Genomic DNA, 26,320 nt, shown 5'->3' on the forward strand with positions numbered 1-26,320 from the left:
ATCCGGCGTGTTGACTAACCGCCTTCCTCCTTCGGCAGCAACATGGCGCCGATGTTGGTAACACTGAAATGCGGCTTTTACTTTCAAAGACAGCAGTTAGCGCTTCTCCTTCGACAGACAAGCTCATATCACATTTGGAATACAAGTCACAGGGAAACGGTGACGGACCATAAACGCCAAAGCACATATCTGGTGAGTAAAGGGGGGGTCAGGTGGCTGGAGAGGACACTGTGTTTTTGGTTGACAGTCACCACGCAAGGGCAGCGATGGAAAGTGTTTCTAACTTAGTTTAAAGGAAGTTAAAATAGATCATTTATTTACAAGAAATGTCGATGTCATTTACGATTGTATAGTCAACAAGATGCTAACAGCTAGCTAGCTGGCTAACTTACTTGTTACTATCTGTGTTAACATTAGCTTTAGTGAATGGTTAACGTTACAGTAAGGTCTGCACTTTGTCCCTTACATTTAACCCAATACCAATAAGTTAACAGTGTATCATAACTCCTATCTGCTTAAACATATCAACGTTTACCAAGCCAATGAGGCTGTCAGTGGACTCAGTCACGTGTTATAAGAGTCAGTAAATGTTAGATAAGACTGTCTGTTTGTAGCTGATGTGATAACTGTGTCATGAAATGTTAACAGTCTGTTATTGATTGTATCAGAACTTTAGTTTTCAGCAACCCAGCTGCCACTTTTTTGTGTGTAGAACTTGCTCAAACTGATGCAACATACCACCCCAGCCATATTTACTACCTGTAAGGTTAATGTAGAGTCTTTCTTGAAACTCAAAATGGTAATCTTTATTTTAAAAGGAGGTAGTTTTAGCAAGGCTGTTGAATTGTGTTGCATTGTTTCACTAGGTGTTTTCATCCATTTATATATAGTGTCTTTATACTTTACTTTGTACTCTTATATTTTATTATTTTTTGTATTTCTTGCACACTCAATGTTAATAATATCTTACTTTTTAAATGTGGTTAGCTGTAAATTGGCCCTTCATAGTGTATATCTTGACATATATCTTTCACTGTCAATATGTACATATTTTACTTTTTAGTTTGGTTTATTTTCTATTTTCAGATGTTTCTATTTATGTTTATTTTCTCTTTTTCATTTGCACATTATGTGCATTGCCTTGTTTATATGCTGCTGTGATGAAAACGTTTACCACATTGGGATAAATAAAGTAATTCTTATATTATCTTAATTTACACATTGCATGAGTTCTAGCTTGGTGCACTTAATAATCTGACGAGTGAGAGTATTTTATCTAGATAATATAGGTTTCCTTAGAAGTTATCACGCTACTCAGCTGGAGCGTTATAGTTTACAAAAGTAAACTCATTTACAATTAATGTATCAAATAATTTGTGTGAAATTTATATAAGTTGATAAATATGTAGAATGACCACATAACAAATTATGCTTTTCTGGGATAAGTTGTGTGTAACTTTTAATAGTATGACATATCGTCATAAATTGAGGATTGATGTGGTGTCCCTCCAGGAGATCCATCCATCTTTTCTTTCAACCAATAAAAGATATGTCTTTGTATGAATAAAGGTTTAACACAGGTTGAGTGTATGTTCAGTAAGCCAATTTTAAACCACACCCACTTTAAATCTTGCATTATCCAACTCTCTGCCTCTGTAGGCGTGTTAGTTGTTTTCTTCCCTCTTAAATGGTGACTGTGTTTAAATTAGGGCTGCTCGATTATGGCAAAAATCATAATCTCGATTATTTGGGTCAATAATTGATATCACGATTATTAAAAACGATTATCCATTTACTTTGAAAACATCAATTTATTGGAGAAAAAAATGTTGAACAGTATGTTTTTAACAGTTGATTACCCTGAACTTTAAGTGTAACTCAACTGAAAAACCTATAAAAAAATCTTTAATTTGTTTTTAAGTTTTCGTAATCGTTGCAAGCCATAATTGTAATTGCGATTTAAAATACAATGAATTGAGCAGCCCTAGTTTAAATTGAGTTACACAGGCTCAAAAACGATTTCTGAACATCACATCTTTATCATCTTTGACGGAAAGGCAAAGGCAATGATTAGTGTATGTCGTATCGGAATTGAATGTGTTGTTTTTTTGTTTTATTAATAACCTCTTTGTGTTGCATTTGTTCTGGTATTCCTTATTGTGTTTCAGAGAATGTAAACCCCCATACAAATGTATCAGCAGAAATTAGAAACATTAGTCAAATAAGACTCATGTGTTTCTCATATGTTTCAGCTGAGTTCCACCCCCCACCTACGGACAGCAACATGGAGTACAAACAGGGGGGAGAACAGTCGTCAGATTTTGGAGGCAGTAAAAGTAAGTGTGCTTTTGATTAATTACTGTGAATCATGTTTTTTATCCAAATCAAAAGTAGACCAACAACAACGCATGTTTCCACAGCATTTGCAGATAACCGACAAAAGATCATGTTGGCACGGAAGTGCAGGAGGAAAGCTAAATGCAGATCCCAAAAATGTGGTGAGTACATTACCTTCTTTGAGCATTCAAACTTAAGGACCAATGTTGTGTTTGCACATCAAACAAAAACACAAGTTAATTTAAAACAATACACATTTATAACAACTGTAATAAAGGTAGACTAAGAGGCTTTTATTATACATTAACTGGTCTCCACATGTGGTACAGGGACCTCAGTTGTGACTTCAACTGCTAATGTTAATCCTCTCTTTGCAATGTCACCTACTGCTTCATTGTATTTGATTAAAGGCAGGTGTTGGGCACAATGTCTCTGTAATTTGCTTGGAGGCTTTGCCATACAGCAGTGTGGTAACATGGTGCCACCATATTGAGTGGATTAGAGGAATTACTGCATATTTTTTGGCCTGCGTAGAGTCCCAGTGGCAGGTGTGTGGTGGAGCGTGTGTAAACAGCCATGTTGGCACCAGTGGGCTCTCAAAACTCAGCTGGAATGACAGCCCAGGTGTCTCCTGGGACTTGTAGTGTCAGGCTGGACCCCCAGGTCCACCTGGAGACACTGCTGTTGTTGCTGTTCCTAAAACTCCCAAGAGACACCCATTGACATTTGATGTTCCGTGTGTCTGCCCAGAGAGCCATCTTGAGGTTATTATGATTGTCACGCTGAAAATCAAATGCAAGTTAGTTGCCAATATTGGGGGATCAGTGTTGGGTAGAAAACTATTACTGTTACTAAAATACAATTGCTATCTCCCAGGACATACTGTAAGGGTAATTCAGGTATTCTGATCTAAGTGTTTTTTTGTTTTGTTTTGTCCACAGCTGAAGGAAGTGAATTCAGCCAAGATCCTGTCTGCAATGATGTCTTATGTGTGGCCAAAGAATAGACCGGACCTGCGGGCCCGTGTTGCCATCTCTCTCTGCCTGCTCGCTGGAGCCAAGGTAAGTTAACAGGCAGTTTCATGAGTATTAAAGGGGGATGATTACTATCCTACTTATTATTTATCATATAAAGCTATCTATTTGATCGGCGATGAGCAATGTTTCTTATGAATCCCTTACAACTAATGATATTTCTATGTAAACGTCAGCCTCTTAACATTAAGGAAGAGGCTCAAGTTCTTTTTTACATACTGAGTCTTACTTCTTCCTTCAGTTTTGTTTATGTCTCACACAACGTAAAGCCTATAGACTGAAGCAATATGGTTTTACAAGATATACTTTATCACAAGCTTTTCACAGGTCAGACTTCAATGTTCTCCTCTCTTTCTTAAAATACAGCAAACACATAAAAGTAAGACTCATTAATTTAATACACTTTCAGGGTTTCCCACACATAGACTATACTTGGGCGGGCCGCCCAGGTATATTAACGGCCGCACAAGTATATTTCGCGACCCATTTAAGTTTGTTTTTTTCCCGTCCGCGACCACGATGCCATCTGCGATCGATTAACTTGTGGACAATGATCCCTCGCTCTCCTCCTGTACCCAGTCCCGGACTGCCCATCGGGAGGACTGGGGGGTTTCCCGATGGCCTGGCCTGTTAAGTGGCCTGCCTCACACAGGGTGACTGGCTGTCAACATGATGTGGCCTGCCGACATGGCCACTGTCATACAGATCATAAATCAAAGTCCTTGATTGGTCTCTGTGTCATTCAAGCTCGGGATAACCTCAGCTCAGGTGAGGTAAAGGACTGTTTAGATAGTTAACTTAGTCTAAGTTCTCAGTGGGTCTCTAACGGTTTGGTCACCATTTATGTAAACACATATTTCCATTTGAGGGGGTAGTGATTAGTAAAAAAAAGTTAACTAGTTGAAAAAAGGTAAGATACACTTTTAAAACTTGTTGAGAGCTAAAACTAGTCTCAAAGAGGAGCAGGGGGGAGAGGAGGGAGACAGGAGAGGCTGATTCAGGAGCCCAGACACACTCCCAACTATAAATGAACCAAAAATAAATAAATAAACAAGTTTCAGTGTTTTTTTCATATTGGAAATGGTATGTTATTGGTTATGGCCATGATTTTATGATTATTGAAATGTATACAGTTCTGTTTCATATAGGTGTTTCCATAGATCTAGTCTCTTTATTTCCCCCTCAAAATGCACCAGATTGATGCATTTAACTCCAAAATATATTAAAAAAAAAATCTTACCGGGGGAGCATGCCCCCGGACCCCCCTAGAGGATTTGTGGTCCACCCACACTTAAAATCACATTGACAGGTTCCTAAATACATTTACAATTTTTTTTTAAATAGTAACCCATGTCCATATGTTTATTTGTGGGTAGTAGATTTAAACTATAGGGCTATCACTATGGGCCCTGCCTGTACCTGTTCGCTCTGCCATCGCGTGAAGGGTCTGCTAACAAGAAACCAACAGAAAGGTTAATGTTGTTGCACGTCACAAAGGCACGTTACCCCCCACCGCTACCACCACCCCAAGTATATTTCAGATCTGTGGGAAACACTGACTTTGGATTACATTGGTTAGGCCTTACAACAAAGCAGGCTAATGTTATAATTCAGAGGGTACATTACTTCACTCTCTATAGCCATATGGAACAGGTCTACATTTGTAAAGGACATCACTAGTAAGGGCTGTGAATTCTCTCCCCAAGGTATATGTGCTGGGTGATCCATTATCTTTGACGGAATGATCCAAAATGCCATAATGGTTGATAGACAGACATTATTGAGGTGTTGGGAAAAGCCAGTAGCTTTCTCCTGTCAGGAGCAGTTGGTAGAAACTGAAAAAGAGGCCTTATATGAAAAATATTTCTATAAAAAGACTATAGAAAGATTATATCTTGAAATGGAATAAATATCATATATATATATACCCATAAATCATGCTGTATTCAATATATTTATGTTTACCTTTAATACCAAGTATCTTTGTTTCACTATTTATATTTTCCTTATTTTTTCTTTATCTAAATGATTAATTATTAATTTATATTATATTAGTTATTGTTTTTCAATACTGTGCTGAATGTTTAAATTAGAAAAAGGGCAAAAACTTTCATCAAGTCATAAAGAAAGTAGATACTTAATTAATGTTTGAAGTACATGTTTGATTAAGACTATTTAAATAATAAAAGAGCTAAGGCAAGAGAAAAACTACCGTACAGTACCTCAGATCATGATCAGATCACAGATATAAAAGGATTATGAAAAAATAATAGAGCAAAGACAATCACACCTTTCAAAAATAGACTGAAGCAGGCCTTCCTTTTCATAGTGGAACGGTACATTGCAATGAAAGAGAGAAGGGACAATTTCAAGGTGGTTGCTGACGTCAGTTAAAAGTCAATTATTGAGTGTAAGAGTTCCATCTTTTAAGCTCTTGAAGCGCATTATTTTCTTGAAGTTTCATCAATAAAATAATGCCTGCGTTCAACAAAGAAGTCTTTTTCGGCATAACACATTTCTGCATCACTGACTCGTTCTAAGAGAAGGCTGCAGCATCACTCTAGCTCAGGCAAACATCATGTCTGGATTTATTATTTGTCTGTCGTTGTAGTTTGTAGCTGCTCGACACAGGATTGATAGGAAAATAATTTTCATGTCATGACCTACAGCAGGGGTGGGGAACCTCCGGCCCCCGGGCCGTATACGGCCCGCGAGACAATTTGGTACGGCCCTCGAGGTAATTTATAAACACACGCAAAAAAGAAAAAAAATCTAGAAATCAAGACCGCAAAAAAATTAAACAAGCGAGTGCCTGTTTTTCCTAGCCAAGGTCAGGGTCCATGAACACAACACGAGCCTAACGTGTCATCACGTGGTATATGTCTCGTCTGACAGGGGTGTAGTTCTGACGGAGAGCACCAGAACGTGGTTCGGCACTTCAGATAAGGAGCCGTACACATGCCGCAGTTTTTGCGTGGCTGTGTCTTTAGTTGAAAGCCCAGTGGCGATCTGTTCATCTGTCATACTGATCATGCAGTCAATAGCTTTGTTGTTATTAGCATCTAGTTAGCTAGCTATGCTAACGAATATAAGAAGCTTTTTCTCCAACCAGTGAGGTAAAGGCACATCTTTATATGATCATTATAGTTAGAAAAAAATAAGAGAATAAAGTAAACGGGTATAAAATACTATATGACAGTAACACAAAGTTGTTATTAATAAACAAGAATACAGTTTGGGAGTGATTTGTAAAATATCCATAAAGAAAAAGTAAATATGCTTACAGTTCTGTTTCATATGGGTGTTGAGAGATTATCCATAGATCTCTTAATGTTGTTCTCAAAGTGCACCAGATTGATACTTTTAACTTCAACATTTAAAAAAAAATCTTCCCAGGAGGAGGTTAGGTCCCCCCCCCCACTTAAATCATGTCCACATGGATAGGAAACTAAATACATTTGCACATTTGTGTCCATATCTTTCTGTTTTGGTGGTCATGCCACAACCGTGCACGTGCATGCATACGTGAGTCATGGTAAAATATCTGGATTAAGAGGTTGCTTTTTCTTTGCACAGCATGAAAGAAAGAAGAAATAAATGGGCTGTGATATTAGTTTTTTTAAGCAGAGGTCAATAATTTGTATGGCCCTCGGAGGATGTTGAACAAATTTAAATGGCCCTTGAGAGGAAAAAGGTTCCCCACCCCTGACCTACAGTATTCATTGTTGAGGAAAAATAATCCTTGAGGGGGAAAAGCAAACGATGACAAAAGACACATTTCTTCTCCAGTTTATACAATGTTTCCAACATTTATCTTATCATTGAAAAATGATAGTAGAAGATGGTACATTTGAGGTTTAACAAGTCACATCAGAAATACACTCAGTTATCTGGTCTTCCAGCATTTGCATTAAAGTTTACTTCTATTTTCAGCACCTTTATCCTATTTCTAAGCATGACCTTTGAAACACTCAAATGCCCAAATGACTATCGGTATCATATCTCATGTCAATAAATGTCAACGGACAATTTATTCAGGTAGGGGAGGATTTGTGATCACGGCTCATAAAAGGCATATTGTATTACTCTAGGAAATTCTATAAAAGACTAGCCAATGTTTCTCTTAAGAAAAACCAGAAGGCTCGCACATATCATTTGTTTGTTGTGATTTCTGGTTTCTCAACTGCTGTACTCGTTGCTGAGTCCTTAAGCATGAACCATCGCCCTTTATCATGGCTTCTCAAACTGCTTACGTCAGCTTGTTTTTCTTAAAAAGGAAGAGTTACACATATTTCAAAACACGAAGTGTAATAACTGCAGTTAACCTCCCTGACAGAATGACAAAGATCCTCAGTGAAGCACAAGCCCATGTTTCTCACTAAATTGTAAGTACAACTTATTAAAAAAATCAGTTCAATGCAACTAATGTCATCTTAGTGTTATTGCATGATGTTAAAATTGGTTTGCCATGAATTTAGTGATGGATTGTAAACATTTGAAATGTAGCATTTAAGTGTTTCTCAGTTATAATGTTGTTGTTTTAATAAATCAGACACTGATGGTGCAGCGCTCTACTGTACCTCTTTTATATAGGCTTTTTCCCCTAACAAATAGTTTTTGCGCTGATCAGGGCTAAATCTTTTTTTCAAAGGGGGTACATTATTGAAAAAAGTTTGAGAATCACTGCTCTAACAGGTTGTTACACGGTGTACAGAACCCATTTATTACTATACTAGATACAGTATGCTTTTAAAATAACCTTTTAAATAATGAATTGCATGCACTGCAGCAATCAGTGCACAATGTATTTCCTCTTTCTTTGTTGATGGTCTCTAATTTATACCCTGGAAAACAATCACACATTCACAGCTACCTAAATAAGCATGTACTGCTGCCTCTCAGCATGTCTAATAAGTGTGTGTGCTAAGGGGGCAGAGAACACACACGTGCATTCCAATCTTCTCCTCTTATTTCCCTGCTTGGCTGGAGTTAGCCTCGATTTCTGCCGTTTGTCTGTTTGAACTGAAACCCCCAGCAGTGTGGAGACAATTTTTAAATCAACTGAATAATTATGTGGTTACAGTGCAGCACACCTCTGCACTCCGCAGTATCAGTGACATTTTCATTTCAAATTCTATTATATAGTAGCTCTTGTTTTCGTTGGCCTCAAATGAAGCCCACTCTGTCTGTGTGCCGGTGTGTCATACTGAAAGCTAAGGCTAATTCTTCCGTAACCTGAAGCTTTTCTCCACTACTTGACACTATATATTTAATATGAGATGACATATTGCTAGGTACAGATCGACCTGCAGTTGATTTAATCTCCAGTTGGTCGTTAATGGTTTAAAAGAGCACGGCACTCCGTATCATATATTAGTGCTGAAATTTAGGACATGTTTTGGCCCCATGATAATAGGCCCGGGCTATTTCTGTGGCATGTTCTGTTGTCTTGGTAGCAAAGATATTGTTTTTCCTTGAGGGGGTCAAAGGACTTCTATGTCTGATACCCATAATAACCCATTATAAGTGTATTCAGGGAGACCCTGGGGATAGCTTTTGCAGTAATGGTGCATTGTTAGGTGTCCTTTTACATCCGCAGGGTAAACATAGGTTAGTTTTTAACACTATATATTTATAGTTTTTATACTTATATATATGTTTTTATGTAATTGCTATAATGGCAAATTTATAATGTGCAGAATAGGGATAAAAGAACAAAAAAAGCCTTCCCTTGTGAAGAGGTAGATGGATTCAAAAGAAATAGGTTTCAAATGGAAATACTCTGCTGTGTGCTGCTGTGTTCTCTGGCTGTCCTAATGCGCAGCGGACCGCCTTCGCCTGAGTCACACAGCTGTCCCTGTGCTTTTAATTAGCCATAATAACCATTTCAATTCCATTAGCAGGAAGCGCCAGCTACCTCATCAGCACCAGCACAGCATGCTACACCCTGCATACAGCCATTCATATACATCCGTGAATGCACCTGGATGGATTTACTGCCTAGCAATAGTGGAAATCCGTCTTTCTACCCACGCCGGGTGCACAGAATGGCTGCAAACAATGATAATGTTCAATATTTATAATGTGCCAATTCTTTTCTCTAGAGATGAATCTATCAATTCATCTATAAAATGTCAGATAATAGGGTAAAATGTCTATCGTGGATTCTCAAAGTGCAAGGCGATGTTTTTTGTTATTGTCTTGTAATGTCAGTCTAAGACTCAAAGATATAAAGTTTAATATCAAAAGATATAAAACAATAAAAGCAGAGAATTTCCAAATGTGAGATTTTCAGCTTTTGTTTCATGAAAAATTACTTAAATTACCATTTGATTTTCAAAATAGTTTTCAAAATCTTATCTTATACATACAAACAATGAATAGACCACTGCAGCATTATCAGTTTCTGTTGTTTTTTTATTTAAAGGTATGTGGGTATAAAATTATCCTTTAAAAAAACCAAAACATTATTCTATAAACTACTGACAACATGTCTCTTTGTTGGAATTCAACAGACCTTGGAATGGAATGGCTGCCATACGTGTAGAGTTTGAGATTTAAGAAAACATTGGAGTGTTCTCTTAATTTTATCCAGAGCTGTACATGCATACAGAAGTTGTACAGAGGACTAGAGGTAGAAAAATATAGAGCATATGTCTGTGTAATGGGCTATTTGAAACTACTTCCCCTCTCTTTATTCTCCTCCTCTCTGAATGTTCCCTCCCTCCCTCTCTGCTTCCCCAGATGACCAATGTGACCGTGCCCTTCATGTTTAAGTATGCAGTGGACGAGCTTAACCAGATGTCGGGACACGCGCTGAACCTGAATGACGCGCCAAGCACTGTGGCTACCATGGCAACGGCCATGCTGATTGGCTGTGAGTCCCAGGCTTGTATTTCACTGGCAGGTGCCGCACTCATCAGAGGGGACTGTGGGACTGCCTATTATCTGCAGGCTGACCTTTCCCAAAACATTCATATCAATGCCGATCCGCAGCCCCCGCCTCTCCCTCAGATTATTTACATTATGTGCTCCGTTCTGCGCCTGAGTTCACTTCTGTCATCCACGCGGCCCTCTTGTGAGCGCTGACGACTGTGCACTATGATATCTGCGTGCTCCCAAGGCAAACCGAGCTCAATGCATTCCTAAAGCAGTGGGGTTGAAATTGCTAATGTCCTTTTTTAAAGTGGTTGGATATGTTTTAGTGTTTTACAAGGCTGTTTCTTTTACTTCATCCCTTCAGAGCACTATTCTTTTTTCATCTCTCTGTCCACTAGGCACCTCTGAATACAAGACGGGTCAGGGGTGAAATGTGTCTTGGAGTATTAGTTTTCTCTGAGCTCCTGATGCATACAAAAAACAAAAACAAACACATATTGTCAACCTGACACCCACTGAAAGTCACACTGGCCTTGAGTGAGATCAGCTTGGATGCAATGTACACTTGGCCCTGTAGCCACTTATTTTAATGAGCCCACTTAGGTGTTGCACACTAATGCTGCCTGTCGAATAATTGGAGCACATGAACAGGACTCCAGACAGGATGAATTAAGATGACGAGGAAGAATGAAGGGGATGCTCTTAAAGAAATTATTTTTTGTTCCCCCTTTGTAACACTCAGGTCCCGGCACTTGGAGTCTACTGCGACGGTTGTAATTCGACTGAAAAGGTTGCACAGTGCTCATCCTGCCTTGTCAGATGCGGACACGTTCATTAGATGAGCATTCCTATTTAACGCCACATTACGGCCCCATGAAGAACGGCAGACAGAGCGATTATTACCCTGACTTTGGTCTTAGCAGACACGTCGTGTGTTCACACAAGTCGGTGCGATCGCCACAGGAAGGCCTCGTGCCGTTCAAACACAGACCATTAATTTGGGAAAGTCATGCTCGCCATCTGCTTGTGTAACAGTTTGTGAGAAGTGTAAGGGATTAGAATAAGTGACTTTCTTGGAATTAGATTGGTGTTTGTATTGAACTGAAATGCTAACATGACGGCTCTGGTTTTTGCTGTACCTCAGGTAGCTTCCTTAAATTAATCCTAAAATAGGCAACACTGAAAAAGCTTGCTTGCATCCACGCTCATCATACAGATCCGCCAGACACAAGTCTAGACAGTGGTGAGCCTGTTAATGGACTCAACTCAGTCACATCTTTCTGTGACACTCTTATTAAAACCGCCACCCCCTCTTCTAGTATTCCGCACGCACGCACGCACACGCTCACACACACACACACCTGTGTACACTCACATCCTCCCCCCTCCCCTCAGTGTGCTGGCCTGCCACGGGAGTGAGGCTTCAGACAGCATCCTGCTCTGTAATTACAGAGGCTGCTGCTGTAGCCCTGCAGTGCTTTACAGACCTGCCCTGCCACCTCATACAAGCTTTCCCTTTAGAGCATTTGACAACCTTTACCCTCGCTAGCCTCAACTGTCTCAATACTGTATTACATCTTACAAGACAGGAAAGTCAGGGGTCATATTCTTGTTTTGCTGCCTCCTTTCACTTTAGAGCTACATAACAGTCCTTGGTGCTTTTCACAGCAGGTGTGCTAAACTCTCCGTCTCCTCCACTATCCCAGATGGCGCATCACGGGCTGGTGCAGCCTTCTTCAACGAGTTGAGGAACACTGTATTCGGCAAGGTGGCCCAGAACTCCATCCGATGCATTGCCAAAAATGTCTTCCTCCACCTGCACAATCTGGACCTGGACTTCCATCTCAGCCGCCAGACAGGAGCGCTGTCCAAGGCCATCGACCGCGGCACACGGGGCATCTCATTTGTCCTCAGTGCCATCGTCTTCAATCTAGGACCAACAGTCTTTGAGATGTTCCTCGTCAGCGCCATTTTGGTGAGTCTCACGGTGACATCTCCACACACAGATACCAATAACTGTTATTATAAGCTTCATCATTATTGCCTCAGCCAAGAAGGTGAACATTTGGTCTCTGTTTGTCCGTCAGCAGGATTACAGAAAAAAAAGGTTTCCCCAACAAGGTTTGTTGTTGTGTGGCATTCATGTGGTGTCGGGATATTCAGAAACATTTATGCTCAACTTCACTTGAACAACCTTCAAATTGGAACAACATCTAAGAAATGTATATCAAAGTGTTGTTTGAATGCTCTAAGCAATACAATCCAACACCTCTTCATGTTGTTTCCACATGACAACTAAAAGCTCATGAACACACGAGGTCTGAAGCACGACTTACAATATGAATGCACCATTGGCCTTGGCTCTCCAGTTGCTACTCTAGGCAAGGCAGAGATGTAGTAGGCAGAGTTTAAATCTTCCGGACAAAATTAGAAAAGTGCCGGTCAAAGGTCTTCTTTGTTATTTATTGAGCTCAAAACAAATTGATATGATTCGATATTAAACAAACTAATTATAGTAGATTAACTACATTATTCAAAAGTGAACAGTAACTTACAATAACACGGGAATAATAAACGGGGCGCTCTCTCCTTCTCCTGACAGCCCGCCAGTATCATGCAGCTCGCGGATCCAGTAATGAGTGACCCGACAGTAAAACTAAACATGTCTATAACTAGTTACGGTAGTTTGAGAGGTCATTAAAATAGCTACGTGTGATATTCTAACCTGAAGTGTGTTTTGTCCGCTCACCGCTGCATGTGATCATGCAGAGCTGCGTGTCGACTCGTCAGCAGCAGCTGATCTCTCTCTCTCGTCAGATTAGACTTCACTCGCGTTTATGTCCATATCGATCAGATACTATTCTTGTCTGTCACATAAGTGGCGCTACTGATGCGGTATTGCGCTAAGGGGAAATTATTTTGACCGGAGAGATTTAGATTTGCCGGTCTTCAGCATATTTTACCGGTCATAGTCCGGTAATAACCGGCTAACGGGAACTCTGGTAGTAGGCCTCAAGATACATTGTTTTTTTAGTATCTTGTTGCTGTTACTGTTTCATCGCTTAATGCACAGGACCTTCCATCACCTTGACACTCTTCATGGCAGATTGTCCGGAAATTAATTTGCGTAATATTGTCTCGTTTACATTCTAAATGGAATATGAATCCCCATGAACTTTTGATGGCAACACACAGCCCATTAGCGTCAATGATGAATGCCAAAGCTTTGTAGCAGCTTAATGTCCTCCTGTGGAGTATTTCCTGAACCAGATGCCCCCCTCCTTGGCCACCACTGAAAGAACGGCTTGTCTATAGCTCCGTGGTATTATTCCACTCTGGACTATAATGTCGGCTTCCCTGTAATGAGGGCAGACTCCATTGCCCAAATAGCTAAAGCATTAGCACGATTAGTTCTTGTAGTTTCCTCTCCATTTGTAACACTCAATTTCATAGTGGATGGTCAAAAACAGTACGTTCTCAAAATGCCTTGTGACGCCAATGTCGGTGTCCGGAGGTCTGATGTGGTCCTGTGACTTTTTATCATAAAGCTTTTGAGTCACAGCATGTAAACGATGATTTGTTTTGTGTGTGCTTTTTCTCTTCTGTAGTATTGGAAGTGTGGTGGACACTTTGCAGCAGTGTCCTTGGGTACCTTATCAGTATACAGCCTCTACACCATTCTCTTCACTCAGTGGAGGTAACAAAGCAGATGTTTTTTATTATCCTATGTATGTCTATATTTTCTTATTGCTGGTGTCTGTTATTGCTCAAGAAATATTCACTTTATTTTTGTGTGTGTTTTTGTGCTGACTGTAACAATATTCACTCCTAGCCTGAAATTTGTGCTTAAGAAAAAACGCCTACGTAAACGTTGCTCACGTCTCTGCACACAGGACTCGTTTCCGGATAGAAATGAACAAAGCCGACAATGAAGCCGGCAACGCAGCTATTGACTCTCTCCTTAACTATGAGACTGTTAAGGTGAGATCCGACCCCCCGCTCAACCACACATATACACACAAACACCTAGCCACTCATCCCCACCCCCCTCCCTTCATCCATCCTTCCCTTTTATCTCCTATATTCTAGTCATTCTTCTATTCATTTAATCCAGGGACATTGACGTGAACCAATGTTTACTCCAGAATAGCGTTTCACTGGAATGACGGCCAATGTCAGAATATTCTTTTCAATTAAGAAATAGCTCTCTCTAACTCTCAGTCTCCCATTCTCCCACAACATCTCCTGATCATAAAAGTCTGTTTTAATTTAGTCTGTGCAGTCCCTAGAATCAAGTAAGAAGTGCAAACGTAGAACCTGTTTTTTAATATTTAAAATGTTAATTTACTGTTATATGATTCTTGTCATGGTCAATAGAACACCAGATTGAGTATAAATATTGTCCTTCATATTGTCTGGACAAGATGAATTTCATAGTTGGTAAAATTATTGCATACGTAAATTCCTAACCTTATTTACATTGTCCACCTTTTAGAACTGAGGTGCAGATCAAAGCCAATGGAGCAAGCCAACAAATAAGACAACAAATACAAATACATTGTTATCTTTCTCAGATCAAAAGCATTTTAATTAAGTTTCAACATTGCATGACCAGGTTTTGTCATTAAGCAATGAAAAGCAAAGTATATGCATATCCAAATGAGACAATGGTTTGTATAAAGAGAAAAAGAAAGAACAATGGAAAACACAAACAATAATAACGACTAAAGTAATCTCCTACATTCACTGCCAGTGAGCCTCACACGCACGTGTATTCACCAGAAATGTTGTTAAATTAATACATATGTTCATTTAATACATATGCATATACATACATGTAACATACACACATAAACACATACTGTATACATACACACCTACATATGCTGCAGATAAGCTGTACCAATAACAGATGGTTTTACCGAGTGTGGAAGGCATTTAAAAAAGGTCCCCTGGCTTCCCTAATCATCATCTTTGTATATAACTGTAGTGCAATGCAATGGTCATGTAGAGACACTATGGTTGGCAGTTATTATGCCAAAAGTGATGACACTGCATTTACTTTACTTCAGTTTCATTCACATAGATGAACATTAAACATTTTGGTAATTAGTTACAAAGTAACAATTGGCACTATTAACTAAATATATATACTTTTTAACATCGATATTGAAGGGATGATTATCATAACAGTCATCTAACATTACCTCGGGCTGCACATAATGTTCTTTATTATATGTATTATATACCAATTATTATCTTGATTAACTCTGATCACAAGTACAAGCGCAAAATGATTCCTTTTAAATCTCTTGTTTTGCCCTACAGTCCAAAAACCTTATTATATTCAGTTGACAAAAAAAAGAAGAGAGAAACGCTGCAAATCACCGCAATAGAGGATAACACTAGAGAATATTTGGCATATTGGATGAAAAATGACTTATCTATTATCACAATTGTTTGTTTATTGTCTGTATATCTCCTAATCAAGTAGAACTTCACCTTTTTAGCGATTCTGTTCCTTTGTCTGTGCTGTTATTATCTGTCCTGCTCCTCATTTCTTGAAGTGTTCAAATATCCACTGCATTTGTAAATGTCACTCGAGTTGCTACAAACAATGAGACATTTATCACCGGACACTCCGAAATATTTCCCTGGTTTAGTCAATGACCGTGTCTCTGTTATAGTTTTGACTGGAGGTGTCTGCTGCCACAGGCTTTGTTTTGAATAGAAAAGTCTGCTGAGAGCCAGGTTAGTTTATTGGTGAGTGTTCCCTCCGATATCTGACTGATGAGAAGTGGTGTGGTTGTAAACATTGCTTTATACTTTTCTCAGTAGCTCGGTTATCCTGGATCCTCATCTTTCTGGGTAACATCATTGTGCACAGGACGCATACAATTACACGTATTACCATCCGGTTCTGGGTGTGTTGTTGGGCTATACTAAATATATTTTTGTACCCATGTTATTTTCCTTGCTGTATTATTTTTGCGTCCTGTTTTTTCTTAGTGTTTTGTTCTGTGTTATTTTGTGTCATCTGTGCCAATGCGGCCGGATTTAGCATCACTCTGAGCTGTGAGTGTGCATATGTAATTAGATCTCCGCCCACTCAGAAATCCGTTCCACTTTCACAAAGGGCTGGATGAGAACCTGAACGTGGTGCCTTGCACTGCTTCGGTTTGTGCTACTCTCTCTCTCTCTCTCTCTCTCTCTCTCTCCTTGCATTTCTCTATATGCAAATCAGTGGCAAGTCGGTATCGGCACAGCACCACTGCCGTTAGCTAGAGAAGCAAATCGCCCACTTAACCAGAGCAGAGGAACAATAGTGCAAACTAAACAAACAGCAATATTAGGTAATTGGCAGCAGAGTTGAGGAGGGTCGTTCTTATGATCATGGCGTAGTTTTATGTGCTGAAAGTAAGAGGTGTGTGTTCTGGCTGATTCATAGGGCTTTTTTATACTTTAAATGATGGCTGTGTGTCTTGGTGAAAATTAGTGCTGCTTGTGTGGTGCAACACTGAAGAGCTGTGTGTGCTTTGTTGTTGTCTGTGTGAGCTGCAACAGATGTACATTCAGAGGCTGACGATGCCAATGATGAATACTCTGCAGCGATTCTTGTTTAACTTGCAAGCGATGTTCCCTTACAATTATAATTGCCTAATATTTTCCAAACTGTTATTTGGCCATAATCACTATCTTCTGCCAAAGCTGCTTTGCTAAGCAGGCTCTGGATTCTGTTTTACCGCCCTCTACATTCTCTGTGGGGATGAGACGAAGATGCAGAGAGATGAAAAATAGTTTTAGAGGCCGCCTGAGACCCAGACTACGCCCAGAGCGGTCACAGAGAACAAATGCAGCCTTGAGGCAGGCTGCGCTTAAGTGTCGATCTGCCCGACACTGCTCTACATGCTTCCTTAAACTTGAACCTTAACCATATTTTGTGTCTCTCCCGCTCTCCCTCTCCCAACTTTCCTTTCTTGTGTGAATCCTTTTTGCCGTCTCCTTGCCCTGTGGCCCCTTCTCCCCTCCCTCTCTGCATGTTTCTCAACTCGGCTGCAGTACTTCAACAACGAGAAATATGAAGCTGAAAAGTACGACTCATACCTGAAGATCTACGAGTCATCCTCTTTAAAAACCACTTACACACTCGCTATGCTCAACTTTGGCCAGAGCGTCATCTTTAGTGTCGGCCTCACCGCCATCATGGTGCTGGCCAGCAAGGGCATTGCATCAGGTAAGTGTCTCTCTGTCCCCGTGTGTGTATAAACCATGAACAACATGTGTAGTGTAAGCAAAGGCATACATTCATGACCTGCATTTACTTCTGCATGCCCATGTTCTGAGTCCATAGCACGATTACAAAACAAACATTCTGCATTTGGAAATAAAGAACGCTTGAAAAAAATGTTTAAGTAAATCATGTGGTTGGATGAAAAACGGCAAGTAAAAACCTGATTGAACTGGATAATAGAAACTAAATGAGAACAAAGCACAGCAAGCATGAAAAAGTGGCTTGAACAGGAAATATAACAGCCTTAATGCAGAAAATGAAATCACAGCGGGTGGAGATGGATTCAGACTGGAGCATGCTTCTGCTGCCTTCACAATTTGAAAGTGGAAATGTTTTGTGGTTTAGATTGTGTCTCCCAAGATACATGCATCATACAATAGAGAATGATGTGCACGTCTGTAAGTTGCTGTGTGGCTGTGGTGTAGGTTCGATGACAGTGGGAGACCTGGTGATGGTGAACGGGCTGCTCTTCCAGCTCTCCCTCCCCCTCAACTTCCTGGGCACGGTGTACAGAGAGACCAGGCAGGCCCTGATCGACATGAACACTCTCTTCACCCTGCTCAGCATCGACACCAAGATCAAGGTAACTTGTCAGTATGACATGCCCTCATTGTAGCAGTACATTGCAAAACAAATGGTTTTTTTACATTTTGCCTGAGTCTACCAAGAGGGAACAGTAGACTTGGAGACAATAGAAGGTTCATACGGAGTTCAATTTAAAATGTGAAAACTCGATTTACTGAGATTTCTTTCTCCAGTAGCAGCACATAATGGTGGTGAAAGATTTGAACACAGGACTTATTTTGCCGCATGTGCTGACAGAACATGTTAATGACATGCTTGATGTGACTCAGGTGCTTCCTCATCTGCTGCTCGTACAGCTCGACAGTTGGGGGGTTATTGCTGCAGGATTGTTTTTTGGGTATTTTTTCAGAATATGAACTTGTTGAACATGCTGCTTTCTTTCCTTTTTCGGTTTTCAAACCCTTGTTTGTCTCAATCATTGATTTGAGGGATGTTATTGAAATAACTGAACACTTAAATAAGCTTGTTTTATTTCTGTAGATAGTTCCATAGGGATATATGATCTGAGCAAAAATAATCCCTGACAAGAAAATGCTGTAAATATATATGAGAGTTGTGGTGGTGGTGGTGGTGGTGTTGTTGTTGTTGTTGTGTAGAGCATCTGCTGATCAGTGATAAGGCTGTAGGGTTGTGGTATGTTTATGTATCAGCTGTTTTTTGTTGAACTTACTCTGGTTCAGTTTGGCCTGTTTCATTACATTTTGTTAACTAAACATGGACTCGTGCCATTAAGTTCTGTGCTCTTCAGCATTCCCGTGCAATTGTTCTATTGGCCTGTAGGGCTGACAAGCAAGTTGTAATTGCTTGTTCTATAACGTAGTATCCTATATGCCAAGGTAAAACAACAAATCCATAAAAATGTTTTAGAAGCTGAAACCAACAAATTTGGCATTTTATTTCTTGAATGATTATCAAAAATAATGCTGATCAATCCTGTGTTAGTGCCAAACACATGTAATGCCATTTATATGGTGTTGCTGTCACTATTAGTATGTAACCACTATCCACATTTACAAAAAGACAGCCATATTCAAGACAATATTCTGTTAAAATATGCCAAAAACTGACATGTTAATCAATAGTCATCATACCTATCAATTGTTGTTGTTGTTTTTTACACAACAGCCCATCTTGCATCAGAAGAGCACATTTAAGTGCAAATGTGCAGCTGCTGCCTCTAACAATATGAATGCCATTTCTGTCTCCAGCCTGTAATTATAGTAGGAGAAATGAATCTGTCCAGTTATTTTTCACCCATCAGTAATACTCCTCTCATTGTGATTCCCTGTGGAATGGCACTGCCCAGCAGGCCATTACTGTCTGAATGCTTTCCCCCCGTGGAACACATTGGCTTATTATGTAGATGTAAAATCATTTAAAACACCCCCTTACTTGAAACTGCTCCACAAAATAAAAAAATAAATCCTTTTGGCTTTTTTCCCATGTTGGGGGTGTGTGAAATGATCATTTGTTTATACTAATGGACTATGAGTTATTTGTATTAATTGTCTGAGGTCGATAGTGGGTGATTATGTTGTTGTTAGATAGTAAAGAAGCAGAGCAGGCTTTTACTCTCAGAGCGAGGACAGCGCTGCATTCACTGCTGACCTTGGCTGCATCTCAGCGCTATGGCTCGGCTCAGTATGTACCGAAAGTTTTCAGTCGCCATGAAGGGCGGCGTCTGAAGATTCAGTTGAAACGACCTCTGGAATTTGCTGTGAATGTGTGTGCTTTATGCAGCCCATGTTGGCCATGTGCTCCAGCGTTCTTTACAAGGTGTTGGAGTAACGTTGCATCATGCCGGGCCTCGTCTGTTTCAGTCTCCTCTCTCAGTTGCGTCTCTCTCAACCCTCTGATGCTTTTCTCTAGGAGAAGGATCTCGCCCCGCTTTTAAGCATCACACCGCAGGAGGCCACCATTCGCTTCGAAGATGTCTACTTCGAATACCTGGAGGGCCAGAAAGTCTTAAATGGAGTGTCCTTCGAAGTGCCTGCTGGGAAGAAAGTGGCTATCGTTGGTGGCAGCGGGTCAGGGTAGGTCACTGGTAAACCTTTAGCCAGTTGTGTCATTGCGTTTGTGTTATTCCATTAGATTAGATGTTCTTTTTTGTCCCCAAAGGGAACGTCACTGTGCCCAGGCCATACTCACAGATGTGATTTGTGCAGACAGTGTTATCATCAGATATCATCAGCACACCGTGTGTGGGGGGGGGGCAAGCTCACAGACGGAATGATGCTGACGATTTGTTCCACGTCTGTTTGCAGGAAGAGCACCATTGTGCGGCTGTTGTTCCGCTTCTTTGAGCCTCAGCAGGGGAACATCTACATCGGGGGGCAGAATATCCGAGACGTCGGCCTTGACAGCCTGAGGAGGTCTTTGGGGGTCGTACCTCAGGTCAGAGACACTCCAACACAATGAAATCAACAAAAACAAACAAATACAAGTCTTATTTTATTTCCAAACAATGTTGGTGTAAATGTAATATGTGAACATATTATTGCTAATAATATACAACAAGGGGGCAGCATAGAACAAAGTGACGTTGGCAGTACACGTTTTTTACTGCAGTGAGCTCAGAGGCAGATCTGAACAGATGGTACATAAACAGTATTTGTGTCATTTGCCTTGGTTCTCCTTCTCCCTCTTACCCTTGTTTTGTATCTTCAGTCCTCTGTTTCTGCCTCTGCCGCAATACACTTTTTTCTCTGAAGCCTCATATTTTGTTTTCTAACCGGGTTGTTGTCAGGATGCTGTTCTGTTCCACAACACCATCTTCTACAACCTGCAGTATGGCAACATCAACGCCACACCGGAGGAGGTCTACCAAGTTGCACGACTAGCAGGCATCCATGACGCCATCCTCAGGATGCCCCATGGCTACGAGACCCAAGTGGGAGAGCGGGGTCTCAAGCTGTCAGGTCTGCTGCACCATCATGACTCCTGTTTAAATACGGTCCCTTCTGTAGACGCCAGGAAAAGAGCTGCCTGTTTGTCCCTGCATGGAGACATTATTTTATATATTAAGGCAACTGATTATTTTTTCCTACTTATTAATTTTGTTATTTATCTTTAAGTCTATAGAACAGTTTCTTTTTTTAAAACACTAATCAGAGAAAAGCAGCAAATCCTCACATTTGGGAAAATGTGTTTGTTTTATAATGGACTCTTAATCAAAATTGTTGCAAATGAAACCACTATCAATTTCAGCTCAAATATAAGATAACTCAATAGATGATATGAGGTTTGATTTTAGGTTGAGTGTTATCTGTTATCGTAAAATGGTTTGAATACTTCGTTTTTCTTGTCGTAATGCGAGCTCCACATTACTATCTGACCATATCTTACTGTTTGTTTGGCTGTTGTAGCTGAAATACTAACGGCATTGCATATTATTGAGTCTTAAATGTTTGGATGTTTGATTGTGTTAGTTTTGTACAGCTCAACATTTAAAACAAATGGTAATTTATATACATTTACTGGAAGAAATAAGGCAAATTAGAGGAGCAGAAACCTTTCACACACATTCTTATCCACTGCCATTCGCTCGCAAGAATATACAAGAATGCAGTTTCCATCTTGTTTGCTCTGATATAAATAAATGAGAGAGCAAAATAGTGAGAGCAATATTTCAAATGGCACAGCTCTAGATTCATATTAAACTATTGCAGTTGAATTTACTTGTAAGACTTTGATTATGATTCGTTGTTTTGTAAAACAAGGTGTTAATTAAACCTTGAATTTGACCTTATTTATGACATTCATTAGCTGAGCAATTGTTATTTTGTTGTCCTCTTCTGTGTAGTGTGAGAACTTGTTTAATGGCACATTGCCTTATTTGATCTGCAGTGATAGCACACGACTGTGTAGTATTTGGCTCCTAGCATCACTCTGCAACTCATTTAGCCCACGTTAACACACACAGTGTGTGAGCACTTTCACTCAACATTCAAGATGCAATTACTGGCAGCACAGATTTCTTTATGTGGAGTGACTGAGTGAGAGAACGGACAAAATAAAGACATGACTAACTTCTCATTAATTTTAACTGCTGCGGTACGTGACAGCTGCCAATGAGTTTGTCTCAGGAAAAAGAGAGGGGGGGGGGGGGCAGTCTGGGCTGTGAGGCTCCTAACTTCCTTCAGTGCTGTTCTCCACTGCCAGCAATATTTATAACTGCTGAACGCCGCTTGCTGTCAAGAGGCCTCACACAGCTCATATGTAATAAAGGCCGACTCGGACACAGTGGGAGAAATCTTTGCGTCCTGCTGACTTTTCTTCACAATTAAATGAAATTCGCTTTTACCAGCCCTCTGTTTGAGGTAATTATCTGATGAGAGGGGCCAGAGAGAGAGACCTGCTGTATCCTCACACATCTCACCTATTGGCTGTAGCTTGGTTTGCTCCTATTTATGACCGTGCTTCTGTTTCAGGAGGGGAGAAGCAACGTGTCGCCATCGCCCGTGCGATACTGAAGAATCCCCCCATCCTGCTGTATGACGAGGCAACATCGTCCCTCGACTCTATCACAGAAGAGGTGAGCCTGACAGTGCATCATCACAAACGCACTGACACACACACATGGATACCTCACATACCTCAAATGCACGTACAGGTTGACTCCTCACAGTGGCTGCAAACATCCTTTTCAGTCACTCCTGTAGGTACTCGGCTCACTCCTGCGTCACATACCTGCTGTGACACACACACACACACACACACACACACACACACACACACACACACACACACACACACACACACACACACACACACACACACACACCCCTCCCCCCTCTACACACGCACACTCACACTCACCCACCCCCATGTTCTCCCCTGCCACCTGCCACTGTTTTCTCCTGCTTAATCTCCAGCTCAGCTTAAACCCCACAGTCTTTGTAAATGTTACATTTAATGAGAAAGTTCAGCATGCCCTCTCTGAACTTCTGGAAAGAAAACGGGGCATACGACGTGGTTTTTAATTGAGATTTTCAGTTACTTCTTATCACGACGGCCTTTTAAAATTATCATATGTAAACATTGGATAGAAAAGCATATGAAGGTGGATGTTGCTCAGCAACATTCTGTTGATTTTTACTTTCTTTTTCAATCTTTTGGAATGCATTTCATATATATCCTGTCGTTCGTGCCCTTCTTTTCCTCATTATGTTTGCAAGTCACCCTTATTGCATATCTGTGAAACAATTTTCTTTTGGATTAGAGGACACTTCTGTACATTTTAACAACGTGATTTATTTGTCTTTGTTTGCTTCCAGAACATCTTGACTTCGATGAAGGGGATGGTGAAGGACAGGACATCAGTGTTTATCGCCCACAGGCTCTCCACAATAGTAGACGCAGACGAGATTATAGTGCTCAATGAGGTAAGAACTCTTCCACTTATTTTTTATTTGATCTCATACTTTCCTTCATTAACATTTCCTATTGTAATGTCAGGGTTTATAAAAAGCAAATAATATGATGGTTCAGAGTTTCTGAATAAAAACATGCGCTTGGTTAATTGCCCGTCCAATTAGACTGGCTTGCATTGAAGGGAAGGAAGATGACCTGCACTCTGCGTGACCTTCATCTGCCAGCAACACCAGTTCAGCAAGCAGCCTCTGTTTTTGCCACTCATTTAATTTGAGTTACCTTTCTACCATGTACGTGATGAAGACATGCTTTGTTTAGCTTTTCTCATTAACTTCCACAACAACAGGAGCCTGTTGGTAGAAGTGAATGTATTATTTTCTCCATAAGGGCTCATTAAAGCAGTCAGACTCAACTGGCTGTTTTGGTCAGATGGCGTGTCTTGTTTGTCTCGGTGACTAATAATGTATGGGCCAGCTTCCCAGACACTGATGAGACCTCGTCCAGGACTAAACATTCAACACAGTCTTTTATTGGAGAGTGCCATTCAAATGGTTTGACTAAAACATGTTTTGTTCAGGCTGAAGGTGCCTTGATGAAGAGCATGTTTTAAAATCTTTTGTTGCATTATTGTCACTGTATTATGCATCAGAGCAATATCCAGGCAATACAAAAAAAGCAGCTTTACTCAGCGGGTTGGGCTTGAGACACAGAGGGATGTCAGTTATTATCTGAAAAGTAAGAGTTAATATGAATTGTAACACAGGTGAAGTGACATTTTCCACTAGTGCTAGAGTGAGATAGGATAAAATGAGAAAATATTTCTTTGAACTGCAGCGAGTGAGCATGTGTGGGTCCATGTTTCCAGAGTCAGATGGCAGGGATCAGAGGGTCGTGGCGAGGAGGCATGTTTGCTTGTGATGTCGCCATGCCGTTTGCTGGTGTCACCAGCAGAGGACTGCCTGGGGTGCTCATTAAAATAACGAGCGGAAGCAGTCACATGCTCATCTTGGGTGCACTAAAGATGATGCCAACACCTCTGCATGCTCATGGGAGGTGGGGGAAGGGGGTGCCTTCATTTGTGTTTGACTGTGTGGGAGGGATGTGTGTTTGTTGCGTGCCGATGAGCCCGTGTCTGTGAGTCGTGTTTTTGCGAGAGGAATTGCAACAGTTGTTGGGGAGGCGGCAGGGATTCTAGGGGGGAGCTGACTCTCCGCTGAGAGTGTGGTCAGTGTTGTGTGGTCATGACGAGATGCTAACTATAGGACTCTGTGTTCATGGTCTCTTCATTTTCACTTCATGTGTGCTGCACAACTTGCATTGGCAGGTTTAGGTTTCATGTTTGTTTCTTCCGTTCTTTCTCCGCCAGGGTAAAGTGGCAGAGCGAGGCAACCACCAAGCCCTCCTCAACATCCCCGATAGCTTGTACTCAGTACTGTGGAACACACAGAACAGCAAAATCCTCAACAGGGACAAGAGCTCGTCTGAGCCCCCGGCTGAACGCCTGTCCCAGAAGGAGGAGGAGAGGAAAAAACTGCAGGAGGAGATCGTCAACAGTGTTAAGGGCTGTGGGAACTGCTCCTGTTGAGAGAGGCTGCCCTCCTCGTCTCTACATCCCTCGCAGATGGCCTACACTGGAATCCCTGCCTGGGCTGTGCAGCATTTTGGAGGGAGCAGAGTAGGGGTACATCCCCAATACCCACTCAAGCCAAGCCCCCACCCATGTGACAATCCCTCCTCCTCCTCCTCGTATGAATAAAGGCCTCTGCTCGCCAAAGTGAAGGAGGAGGAGCAGAACAGGGAGCAAGTGTGTTTAGCACTGGCTGGTGTCCAGAGATGGAGCTTCAATGCCAGTTGTCTCAGCTGAAGCCAAGCATAAGAGACCTTGTATATCACAAACGTGTGCGTAAGACATCTGTTAGTCAACATGGTTGCCCCCTCTCCTCCTATTTTTGACATCAGGTTTATTGACATTTTCCATTGCACTGGAAACAGATGAGAGTACACGTAATGACTTGCATATGCCTTGATATTGACACAACATTTTTATTGATTACAGTTTTAGATGTATTTTTTTTATATTAAGGATCTGCATGTAATACAGGTTATTTGGGGTTTAAAAAAACTGACAGAAGGATTGTTTTGGAGTATGTCTTGGTTTGTAATAGGTATTTCAATTGGATTCGGTCATAACACAAATTATCCAATATGTTTTTGAATGCATGTTCACAAATTATCAAATTAGGCAGATAATCAGGTCTTCTTGATTCGACTAACAATATTATATTGATGTTTGGAACATGCAAAATTGCTCCAGTGTGTAATTACACTGTCACATTCATGTAAGTATAACACAAAGAATGACAAGAAGTAACTATAATAAATCATGAACAATTTTCACCACAATTGAAGACACATTAAGAGGAAACAACTTGAAAGGTTCCTCTGGGAACAGTTCCCTGTCATAAAATATAGACTTGTATGACGGGCCTCTTGTAATGACGAGTAATTCAAAGAGTTTTAACTGCTGAGACAGCTTTTTGGATTGTATCACTAGAATAAGGAGACTTCTTTCTGAAGGTTACATGTAAATCTTAATATTTAAAAACTGAAGGTAAAAGTATGTCCTCATTTTCTGAGGGCGGGTTTGGCAGTGATACAGGTATTTAGTTTGGAACCTTGGTATCTTATATCTCTGAATGAAAGGATTTTTAAACTAAACACACAATGTGAAACCTGTTTCATAGCATTCTGGACTATGTTGACTTTGTGTGTACACTGCAGAAAGGATAAAGATAATAAATGTTGACTTTTGTCTAAATAA

General features: G+C 40.6%; 1 protein-coding gene across 1 annotated transcript; it reads left to right on the forward strand.

The window, feature by feature from the left end:
- The first annotated feature begins 39 nt into the window (after positions 1-39).
- abcb7 (ATP-binding cassette, sub-family B (MDR/TAP), member 7) lies at positions 40-26,320 on the forward strand. Its single transcript, XM_034093441.2, has 16 exons — positions 40-192; positions 2,253-2,336; positions 2,421-2,498; positions 3,279-3,398; positions 10,116-10,248; positions 11,957-12,225; positions 13,859-13,947; positions 14,144-14,231; positions 17,310-17,484; positions 17,967-18,124; positions 19,996-20,159; positions 20,391-20,520; positions 20,873-21,044; positions 22,557-22,660; positions 23,403-23,510; positions 24,866-26,320. Exons 1-16 carry the CDS (start codon positions 43-45, stop codon positions 25,082-25,084), a joined length of 2,241 nt encoding a protein of 746 aa, XP_033949332.1. The 5' UTR covers positions 40-42; the 3' UTR covers positions 25,085-26,320.

The sequence above is a fragment of the Pseudochaenichthys georgianus genome, chromosome 10 (assembly GCF_902827115.2).
Source record: "Pseudochaenichthys georgianus chromosome 10, fPseGeo1.2, whole genome shotgun sequence".
Taxonomy (NCBI): Eukaryota; Metazoa; Chordata; class Actinopteri; order Perciformes; family Channichthyidae; genus Pseudochaenichthys; species Pseudochaenichthys georgianus.